At 50.3% G+C, this 11,220-nt stretch overlaps 1 protein-coding gene across 1 annotated transcript; it reads right to left on the bottom strand.

Moving 5' to 3' along the window:
* Positions 1-7,775: 7,775 nt before the first annotated feature.
* LOC101591959 (HLA class II histocompatibility antigen, DM alpha chain) lies at positions 7,776-11,015 on the bottom strand. The gene is made up of 5 exons (XM_012515716.2): positions 10,848-11,015; positions 9,354-9,638; positions 8,665-8,943; positions 8,308-8,436; positions 7,776-8,016 (listed from the first exon to the last, which is right to left on the bottom strand). Exons 1-5 carry the CDS (start codon positions 10,939-10,941, stop codon positions 8,012-8,014), a joined length of 792 nt encoding a protein of 263 aa, XP_012371170.2. The 5' UTR covers positions 10,942-11,015; the 3' UTR covers positions 7,776-8,011.
* Between the last annotated feature and the right edge of the window lie 205 nt (positions 11,016-11,220).

The raw sequence follows: 11,220 nt of genomic DNA, 5'->3' as shown, positions 1-11,220 counted from the left end.
TAACTAGCTAGGCGGAGACAGATGTAGAGACCAATCAGCTGAGAGACACCAGTAAGCATCATCAGTCACTAGGTGAACTTCATCTTGCCCGCGGCTTAGCCACGGGACTGCTGGACTCTGTCTTTCTTTATTCTTTTTGTGTAAAACAACCAACCTGCAAGTGATGTCCTGAGGTCAGTGGAGGGAACAATTCCAACTTTCCTAGGATATGTGCAGTCTGGGCCGCTCACTGGTTTAGATTTCACTTCTCAGTGCCCTTCCAAAAGGCCAGGACCACACAACCTCTGCTGTCCCCTACAGGAGGCTGCATAAATCCTTCTTCTGTCCTGCCACCCAGCAAGTGTGGGACAGACAGACAGCCCTTCTGGGGGGTGGAGGGTGGCAGAGGCAGGGGTGTTGGGAAGGAAGGAAGGTGGCACGGGAAGGGCAGACTTGCTTGGTCTCAAAGCAAAACTGCACAAGAAGAGAAGCAGTCCGGCTCAGAGAGCCAAAATAGGCCTGAAGGGTCCTTGCGCCTCTTTCCTCCTAGCAGGCCAAGCTTCGTTTCCTCCTCACGTACAGTGGCTGCGCACTGGAGTCGGGAAGCCCTGTCCTCCTACACTCAGCGCCATTGCTGGGGTCGACCCCAGGGCAGCTCCACTGAAGCCCTTGGGTGAGCAGCTGCCCCAGCGCCAGGGCTCACCTGTCTTCCCAAACCCGGAACTCCCCTGAGTGTCCCCTGTACGGTCCCTTCTGTGCCTGGGTGAGTCCCCACATTCGAAGCCACCAGAACAATGAGATGAAGCTTCTCCTACTATTCCCACGGAAAAGGCAGGTTTTAAATGACTAATCATTCCATTGCGCACCACACAATTGATAACTTTTTTATCAATTCATAAATTTTCATCAATTCCATCGTAATATAAAACCCTAAATTGGCTACCCTCTGCTCCCCAGTAGCTCAAGAGGGATCTCTCCTCACCTTAGACTCACATCTCCTTTGACTGCTGGAGCAGAAACACAGACACAAGAGGGAACCCACTCGGCCGCTCTGCGCCGGTGAGGGCCAGGCTCCCGGACTTGATAGCCAGACAAAAGGGGGTTAGGAGGGAGCCTTCGATATCACACTGACTGTCCTCTCCCAAAGCCCCTGACCCCGAGAAAGTCTATTATTTATGAAGAAGAAAAGAAAGGAAACAAAGCATGTGCCCAAAGTGAATTCAGTGGCCAATATCAGGAACGAACAACTTGTTCTGTACAACTGCGACTGACCAAAGCCCTTTCCCCAGCCGCCCCAGCTCTGGCATCCACCTCAGTATAGACTCTAACTCCTGTAAAGAACCACCAGTGTGTAGGAATAGGCAGAATACAGGGTGGGGAGTCAGTTGAGCTTCAACTTCGTAAGATATGACTGCAGGGTGTCCTCTATATGCCATCTCATTTTCATTTTACAGACCTGAAAATAGATCTTTTGTAAATGACACTGGTTCCAGGAGATGGAGGGAGGGGACCAGAAGAGAGGTGAAGAAGAACTGAGATGTGTGCTGCACGTGTACTGACTCCCCCAAGGCATGTGATCATTATATACTACAAACACATGCTAATAAAATCTAAAAAGTGAAGAAAAATAATAAATAGGATAGAAATAAACAAGAAAATATATCCAGATTCACACCCAAGGTCTACAGTCTTTAATTTCTTTGCTTCAACAGTTCTTGAACTCACACCCCCACACACCCACACTCACTAACGCTACTGAGATGGCACAGATAACAGAAGTTGGCGAGGCCTCTGTTGAGAAAAGGAGGAAGAGCAGCACCCAATCCACACAAGACTCATCCTTCCTGTGCTGAGTTCCTTCTCCTCAGAACCACTGTCTCTTCCACTTGTTTCCACAGTTTCAAAACTACGTGGGTACCGCACCCTGCACCCTCATAGTCCTCCCCATCCAGCCCTGTCGGTGGCAAGCCCAACCTGGCAGGACTGGGGTTTGGCATCCTCTTCAGTGTCCACCCAGCCCTGCCACAGGACCGCTGGCCATGTGGTCCTGTGTTGCCCCAGGCCTGGTCCTCACCAGCACAGTGAGGCCGAGTGGAGTTCCCTCTCGTGTCTGTGTTTCTGCTCCAGCAGTCAAAGGAGATGTGAAACCTCCTTGAGGCAGCAGCAGGAAATGGTGGGAGAGGATTTCACTTCTCCATTCATGTGAACACCCGGGGAGATTTTAGAATAAGGCAGGACAGAAAATTCAGTGACCCGCACTCAGCAAAGCAGTTTCTGCTTTATTTCCTCCTCCTGGCCACTATTTTTAAAGACGTTGTTCTGTCTTCCCATTTCCAGACAGCTCCAAAGACTGTTTTCACTGCTCTGCCCCGCATTGCTTCTCTGGGCCATGTTGCAAAGCACTGGAGCTAAAGAAGCTCCAGAGCCCCAGCCAGGTTCCCACTGCTGTCCTCCCCTTGTGCCGCCAAGCAGAACCCACAGAGCGAGTCCTCCGCTCTCCCTCCAGCTCTCCCCGAGCCTGGCCAGGACATGACTGCAGTGGACTAGCTCAGGGGTCATGTGCGCAGAGGACGGGGAAGCCCAGGTGGGAGAGGCGGGCTCCGCTGCCCATCACTTTGCTTGATGCATTTGAGGAGCAGGAACAAATACATGCATAAGGAGAGTTGACATTAAAGTAAACCAACAAGAAAGCCAGTGGACTTAAAAGGGGAATGACCAGTCGCTGTGGGCGTGGTGGGCAGGCAAGTCCTCTTGGGGAAGGAGGTTTGAACACCAGGCTGTGCTCATGTGGGAGAAGAGGAAGGCAGCTGGCATCGCTGGAGCTGTGTGTCAAAGGAAGTCGCCTGTCTTTCTGTTCTTTCGTAAGAGTGTAGCCACAGCGATAGACACTTCCAGGCATTTCCTAAAACTGCTTCGTGTAGGCTCTCGGGTTTCTCCTCTAGACAGATGGTTGTAACTCAAGTCTCCCTCTTATAAACAGAATAAGAACCGTTCAGCCGGTCAGTTGTTTGCAGTCTAAACAAATAGCATGAGACCACAGGGTTCCGAGAGCCAAAATTAAAAAATTCTATTCAAGGAAGGAATTGTATGCAAATTTAACTGATGAAACGCAAACTGAAAGAAGCATGTGTAGTGTCTACACTGGCCTGAGACTGCTATAGAGAATACGTAGTCTCCTGAATTCATAAGAAAAAGGGGTAAATGCAATTTTTAAGTACACAAAAGATATGAACCATCAAGTCATCAAGAGAAATACCTATGAAAAGATGTTCAGCTTCACTAGTAATGCAAAAAAGGCAAATTAAACCAATAAGCCTAACATGGTGACCTATAACCCCAGCATTCTAGATGCTGAGGCAGGAGGGTCACCATGAGTTCAAAGCCAGCCTGAATCACATAGTGATAGCCAGCCAGAGAGAGACAGAGAGAGAGAGAGAGACAGAGAGAGATCCCACTCAACACCCACTATACTGCCAACAATGGAAATTCAAATAGTTTCAAGAGTTAGTCAAGACAAAGGAAAATGAAAATTATCTTGTCCGGTTGCTGGGAGCATAACCTGCTTCTGATCCCTGAATTATAGAAAGTACAAATGTATTGGGTAAAAGAATTTAGCATCAGGAAACAGGATAGCATATCCTTGAGAGTAAAGACTGGGTTGAGTGCTCTAAGCCTTGGGAGAGTTTAATAAAGATGAGTTAGAATTAAAGATCAAACACATGTCCATGGACGCAAGTCAACAGGAGGAGGGTGCAGAGCTGGTTAAAGTAGGGATGAGCTGAGCAGATTGGAGATTCCACTCCTGTTCCTGGATGGACAGAGCCAAGAGAGGCAAAGTGACTATGCTATGAAAACTGGTACGTAGATTGAATGTAATCCAATCAAAATAGCACCACTCCTCACAGATTTAGAAAAAAGTAATCCCAGGATTCATACAGAGCCAGAAGAGACTCAGAAGAATAAAAGAAATCCTAGGTAACAAGAAAAAAAGCAGGAAACATCACAACCTTAGATTTTAAATAATATTGTAAAGCTACAGTGATAAAAACAGCATGGCACTGGCACAAAGAAACGGACATATGAATCAATGAAATAAGACAAAGTTTGCAGAATCAATTCTAGGCACATTTAGCTATGTATTTTTTTAAAAAATAATTTTATTTATTTGTGTATTTAATTTGATTTTTTTTTTTTTTTTTTTTGGCAGAACCGGGGATTGAACTCAGGCCCTTGTGCTTGCCAGAGAAGCGCTTATTCCACTGAGCCATCTCCCCAGCTGTGTATTTATTTTGGTACAAGTTCTTGTTATGCAGCTCAGACTCATAGTGATCCTCCTATCTCAGCCTCCCCAGCCCTCGGATTACAGGGGTGTGTCACTATGCCTGGTTTTGGTGGTCTTTACAGTGCAAGATACCCAGGATTGAACCCGGATCCTTGCGCTCGCTTGTCAGGCAGGCACTTAGACTGCTGAGCTGTCTCCCCAGCCCCAGCCATGTGATTTTCGACAAAGGAACTGAAAACATATGCTGGAAGAAAGATGGTCTCTGTAACAGATGGTGCTGGGGAGCCATTTGTCAGATTGCTATCTGCATGCAGAAAACTGAGTCTAGACATGGATCTCTCACCTGCGCTAAAATAACGCCAAATTGGATCAAAGATCTAAATATTAAAATGGAAATACTGAATCAGCTAGACAATAAGTAAAACTGTTGAAGACACAAGCACAGGCAAGGACTTTCTAACCAGAACCCCAGTGACACAAGAAATTCTAAGAATCAACAAATGGCATCAGATCACATCAAAAAGCTTTTGTAGAGGCCGGCCAGGTAGCTCAGCTGATTAAAGGGCCTGCTTAGGCAGACACAGGGACCTGGGTTCAGTCCCTGTGTGCTGTGCTGGCCCGCCCCCAGGGCACACTGAGACAGTGATTGAGACTGGGTGTGGCAACACACTCCTGCAATCCCAGCCCTTGAGAGGCTGAAAAAAGGAGGCTCACTATGAGTCCGACCTGTGTAGTGAGGCCCTGGAGACCCTGTACTAAATACAAATAAACAAATAAAAAGCTTTTTCACTACAACCAACCAACAGAATGAAGAGACTACCTACAGGGTAGGAAAAGTATTTTTTTAGTTATTCCTTAAACAGAGGAATATCTAGATAGATAGATAGTCCTCTGTTTAAGGAGTTTTATATATATATATATATATATATATTCCTCTGTTTAAGGAATAATATATATATATATATATATATATATAGAGAGAGAGAGAGAGAGAGAGAGAGAGAGAGAGAGACCCCTCTCAAATAAAAGACCCAATGAGAAAATTGGCAACTAACATGAATAGACACTCTTAGAGTACAAATGGGCAGACTGAAGTCCACAGCAGCCCTGGAGGCCAAGGCAGGTAGAACTGACAGCAGAGGAGATGGTGGAGCTGGGTAGGGAGGAGCTGGGACCCAGTACTCAGTGCTTATTGAGCTGCGCTTGGCAGTGGGTGAGGTGTGGGCTGCCTCTCTGGACCCTGCAATCTAGGCAGAGGGGTGAGCATGGGAGAGAGTACAAATGGTCAATGAATACATGAAGGAATGTTCAACACTGCTACCACAGAGAAACGCAAATTGAAACAAGACTGAAATTACGTCTCACTCCAGAAAGAATGGTCATCACTAAGAAATCAAATAATAACACATGCTAGCAAGGTTGTGGGGGGAAAATCCTTCCTACATTGTTGGTGGAAGTGTAAACTAGTACAGCCACTGTGGAAATCACACTGCAATTCCTCAAAAAGCTGAAAGTAGAAATTACACTTGACCCAGCTTCTAGGCTTGTTCTTGAAAGAGTTCAATACTAAACCTTTGAAGCAGCCTACACGTCCATCAGCAAATGATACAGAAAATATAGTGCTTATACACAATAGGATATTACTCTGCAATAAAAAGGATAAAAGTCAGTCATTTTTAGGAAAATGGGTGCACCCCGAGACAGTGTCAAGAGAAATAAATCCGAAGGTACCAGTTGTGTACATGTGCCAACTCCCCTTGATGCATGTAATCACTATGTCCTGTAAACACGTACTAGCAAAAGGGAAGAAAAGAAAGCACTATAGTGCGAGGAAAGAGCTTGAACAAATACCCTAAAGTGGAGACCAGATCCTGTCAGGAAAGAGTAAAGAGAAGAGACTCATTCATGCGCCCTGGGGCTGGGATGGAGCCCAGTGTAGAGCATTTGGGTAGAGCGCAGGAGGCCCCTGACCAGAATTTCTGTTGGGAATAGTAGGTGAGGCAGACCAAGCTACAGAGGTCTTGAGTGCTTCTAGAATATTTAAGTGGCAATATCTCAGAACGCTGTAGGAGCGAGCACCTAACTTAAGCCTATCATTGAACAGAAGAAGAACTGGGGACCCAAAGAGGGGAAGGGGCTTGCCTCAGGTCGCACAGGACAACGAAAGCAGTTTCAAGCATTGGCCGGCACGAACTTTTGGGATGAGCTGGAAAATGCAACAGAAATTAGGAAGAACTCAAGAGCAGTAAGGACCAGAACCAAAATTGTAAAGCCAACATAAGGAGAAAAACATCTCAAAGGGAGAAAAATGCAGCGCTGAAGGTGGATTCCATATGTGTCAGAGAAGAGAAAGAGGTCAATGATCCCACGAAGGTCTGTGGAATTCTGCACAAATAGTCTAGATTTGCTAAGTTACTATTTATCTTTTCAACATGCCAAACACGACTCTAGGCAGTCCACAGCTATTGACTTATTTAAGATTCGCCAGTCCTGTGGGATGACGCACCGCTGTCATTATCGTCCTTTTACAGAAAATGACACCAAGGCAGAGAGCACGAAGCAGCTTCCCTTTGGGCACGCAGCTAACCTCGGCGACAGGCAATTGGATGCAATTCCTGCGGGGGTCTGCTTCCAGAGCTTGTTCTGCTGAGCCAGTCACGTGCTCCTCTCGGAAAAGAAATGGCTCAGACGAGGTTCCATCCCTGGGAAGAACTGGGTATCTTCCCTTAGATGCGACTCTAGCACACTATGAAAAAAGACTCCCTTATCAACACCAGCATAACTTCGCTCTTAACCTGAATGCTACCCCGTCCTCCGCGAGCAAGCGATAAAGCATGGGCAAATTTACGAGCAGCGCCCTGTGCCACTTGCTGCCACTAACCACAGGGACGGCACGGGCACCGTGGGATCCCGGGTGGGTCACTTAGGGCCAAGAGCACATCGTCCTTCCGGGTTGTTCCCTCCTGGCTTCCGGATGGCAAAGGCGATCCTCCCAGGCCAAGTCAGAAGAGCGCGTTGGGGTGTGTCCTCCCCACCCTGGGCTCCCGCCTTCAGTTATGGAGGGGAGTTACATTTTTCTCAAGTAGCCTATACTAGATAGAAACATTTGCACAAACAAGTGTAGTACGGCAGGACGCACACTCCCACAAGCAGCTCCTTCAACTATCAGAAAGTAGCTCTGCTTGCACTTCTCCTGTGTGCCGGAGCCATGGGAGTAGAAGCTGAAGCTGTGTGCGGAGACCAGGGAAGCGGAGCTCGGCTGAGGAGCCAGGGTTTCCCCGGACGCGCTCCCTGCGAGGGCAGGCTGTTCTCAGGTTAAGGCACGCTGCATTTGCAATGACTGCGCACTGGAGTGTGGGGATCCAGAAGCCGAAGACCAGAGTTCAGGAGGAGGAAGCAGCTCGGGTGGGTGTGGCCGCGGCACAGCGCCACCTAGCGCCTGCGAGGCCCTGCTGCGACTCCCAGCCCTGCACAGCGGAAAAACAAAAAACCAAGGAGTGAAGCAACGCTGAGGTTAAGAACCTAGGACTGGGTTTTATTGCCTCAAAGTAGGAAGGGAGGCGGCTGTGATGGGCTCCTCAGGATGCAAAACCAAGGCTCCTCGTGGCCCCGCCTGAGACACCGACTCCGCATCCCTCGGGCAATGTCGGGAACTTTTCCTGTTCTGAGGAAATATCCTGCACAGGACTTGAGCATCTGCGCTTCCTCTGCTGGGACACGCTGTTGGCATCAAACTCCAGTCGGGAAGAATCAGTCTAAGGAGAGAGTAGACGGAGGAAAGTCACGGGGGCCCTCCTCCTCACGGCCCCTCTGCCAGGGCCTCCCTGCTGAGGTCCAGCCCTCTTCGCTCCACTACCCCGCAGCTTTCTCCCAGGCCCCGCAGCACTCCTCTCCCGCTGAAAACCCTTCCTCAGCCCCTCGCCCTGCCTGCAGGGGGGTACCCGGCTCAGTGGATGTGGCGACTGTTGCTGAATACAGGCCCACACCCAGAGGTCCATGGAGCAGAAGCCTGGCGCACTGGACTCACGCCCCTCCAGAGGACATACCACCCGAGCAAGGCCTCTGGAAGTAGACGATGAGGACAGTGCCCACGATGATGCCCAGTACACCCAGGCCAAAGGCCACACTGCACAGCACGTTCTCCAGGAGATCAGAGGGCAGAGCGTTGTGGGGCACTACAGAAAAGTGGGGGGAGCAGGTCAGCGAGATCCGGCTGAGGGGCTCTCTGCCCAGGGAATGACTTGGGTCTCTGGGATGGCAACGGAGAAACTCAGGCCTGGAAGGCCGAGGTTGGCTAGAGGGAGGATGGACCAAGCAAGATCCAAGCAGGGAAAGAGGGGCCCTCCCACGGGTCGATATCTTTTTCCCCTCCAAGGACCAGGCTTCAGGGGACAGGGCCTCACCCCAATAGGCAACTGCAGTGTAGCCGTCAATTCCATGAGTGGCCAGGCAGGTGAAGAGGTCAGAGGGTTCTGGTGTGAAGTTTAAATAAGAAAAGGCTTGGAAGTTGAGTCCACCGACTGCTGAGACAAAAGTGGGTCCAGCTCCTTCCACTGGGTCATAATTGTGCTGCCAGTCCACCGTCAGCATGGGGGGAAAGAGGTTACTGATGAAGCAGACCAGTGTGTTCGGCTTCCCAAACTCCAGGGGCTTCAGTGTGAACACCTCAGGGACAGGGAAGCCTGGAAGGGAGTACAGGTGCCCGACAAAGAAAGGACAAGGTCAGATGGTGCCTTTGGATTTGGAGAGAGTGAGGCACAGGAGTGACAGCAGGGGAGGAGTCAGGGGATGGAGCTCTAGGACACATGTCACCAGTATCCCTGCCCTGGACACAGGTGCTCACAGGGACACAAAGAGTCCCTGTTACAGTCATGGAGTCCAACAAATGATTTTAAAAGTGCACTCCATGCCAGGCGCTATCTCCTGCCCACAAGAAGATGCAAGGTTCAGACTGTGGCAGATGGAAAAAGAAAAGTCCTTGGGAAGAAGGAGGTCTAAGAATTGGATAGGAGGTGGTGTGAAAGGGACACACGAGATGTTTAGACTGAGGAAGGCAAGAGGACCCAACCTCCGTCCTCCCCCACACTCTAACCTCTGGACATTGGGATTTTCCCATTGAAATACGGGTCCAGGTCCTGGACCATATCCCTGCAGAATTTTCTGTCAAATGCAATGGCAGCCGCATCGCTCTGGTCCTTGGCCCAGTCAGCAAATTCAGGCAAGCGAGGCACCCGGGTGTCCTTGGAGAAATCGAAGGAGAAAACCTGGTCCTCGTCATAGCTTTCAGAGAGCCCGATGTTGGGAAAGCCTTCTTGGCAGAACACTGTGCGCCGGAACGTGTGGTTTTGCAGCTCCTCCTGCCACACTGGGATGAGAGCTGCAGAAAGGTGGGGTGGGCTTTGGGGGGCTGGAGCTGTACCCTTGTCTTTATGCTAGACAGTGGCAAGGCCTGCTCCGGGGCACAGCAGAGTGTGGTGGGGCCCTCGGTCTAATGCTTAGGCTTCACTCCCTGCAGGAGTGAAGAAATGAAGGAAGCATGCTGAGCCTCCTGTGCCCATGGAGAGGTGAACCATTCAAAGTTGCAAAAATTAAAAGAGGTCTACTGTCTCAGGTGACAGGTTCAGTCACTCTGCTGGTTGTGTTTGGCCATGGTGCAAAGGCACAGCCAAAGAGGCAGGTGGAGGCCAAAATCCAGCTTGCACCCCACTCACCACACCATGCGCCCAGCCCCGGGCCACATCCCCACAGGGAGGTCCTGTCTCACTTGCCAAGGCTAAACTCTGGACTCTCAGAAGCCATGGATGGGTCCCGTCTTTCACAGTGTGAAGGAATGATGGTGGCCTCCCTGAGCCACAGTGACCCGGCCCTTCCTTACACTAGACACATGGGCAACCAACACCAGACTTCCCTCAGCTACTTCCTTGGCACTGACCTCTCTGAATATCTCTTCCACCACCCAACCCCTTCAGACGGCACTATGGGGAAGTGGCCCCAGCTGCAGGAAACAATCCTTCTTGGAAACTGTTGGGAGGAATCCCCCACCATCAGGAAAACTTCTACCCACCCTCTGGAATGACAGCTACTTAGACTGAGAAGGCTCTTCCAGGCTCCCGTCCCATTCTGCCCCTTCTGCTACAGAGAAGCTACAGGCACTCAGCTGCCTTTTCCAGCATTGCTCAGTGGGTGTGACAACAGAGAGCATGGAGTGTTGGGCTGGAGGGATGGGAGCAACTGCTTTGTTCAAATCCCAGCCCCTACCACTCTGCAACAGTGTGCGCTTGAGGGCCAGGGAGACAGCTCACTGGCTTAAGTGCCTGCTTGTACAAGCCCCTTAAATTTGCAGAATCTCGTATTCTTTGTGCATGAAAAATGGATAGAATGATCTCTGCTTGAAGTTGTCTGAAGTGGAACATGAAAGAAGCCTGGCACTGCTTACCGTTGCTCTTTCCCAGCCCCCTGCTGTCTTCACCTCCTCATCTTTCCGAGCTCTTAGAAAGCACAGGGGTGCTGGATGGGAATCCCTGGGCTCTAGGGCAGGTGGGATGGATGAGGCAGGGAGCCAGGAGCCTGGAGCAGGCAGTCTTACCTGCGGGAACAGCCCAGGAGTGGGGCAGCAGCCACAGAAGCTGTAACAGCGGCGGCAGCAGCAGCACAGCACCTCGGCTCAGCTTCTGATCCATGCCTTCACACCACACTGTAGGCAGATGACACCAACCCTGTAGACCCAGGTCCCCAACTCCTTCCCCCAGTGGTAGCCTTAGGCGGATCTTGTTTGGCCAGCGCCTTTCCAGCAGCACCCTTGCCATTTCAGCTAAACCAATCACAGACGAGTACGGTTCAACATCATCAATTACCAGGGAGAGACTAGGGGCCAGCAGCCTCCTGCACACTTGGCTGACCAGCTCAGTGTGTGCCCGCGGGGAGCGGCTGCCTCCTGGTGGAGCTCCCTCTGTAGCCTG

This window comes from Octodon degus, unplaced genomic scaffold (genome assembly GCF_000260255.1).
Source record: "Octodon degus isolate 3935 unplaced genomic scaffold, OctDeg1.0 scaffold00005, whole genome shotgun sequence".
NCBI lineage: Eukaryota > Metazoa > Chordata > Mammalia > Rodentia > Octodontidae > Octodon > Octodon degus.
The sequence above is the reverse complement of the archived record's forward strand: the minus strand, read 5'-3'. Positions and strand labels throughout refer to the sequence as shown.

Bases quoted from the DNA above. Each gene is read 5' to 3' on its own strand.
- LOC101591959 (XM_012515716.2), bottom strand. From the start codon at position 10,941: ATGGATCAGAAGCTGAGCCGAGGTGCTGTGCTGCTGCTGCCGCCGCTG. The intron at 9,639-10,847 runs GTAAGACTGCCT...ACCTTTCTGCAG, and splicing joins CTCCTGGGCTGTTCCCGCAG to CTCTCATCCCAGTGTGGCAG. The intron at 8,437-8,664 runs GTGAGGCCCTGT...ACTTTTCTGTAG, and splicing joins CACTGCAGTTGCCTATTGGG to TGCCCCACAACGCTCTGCCC.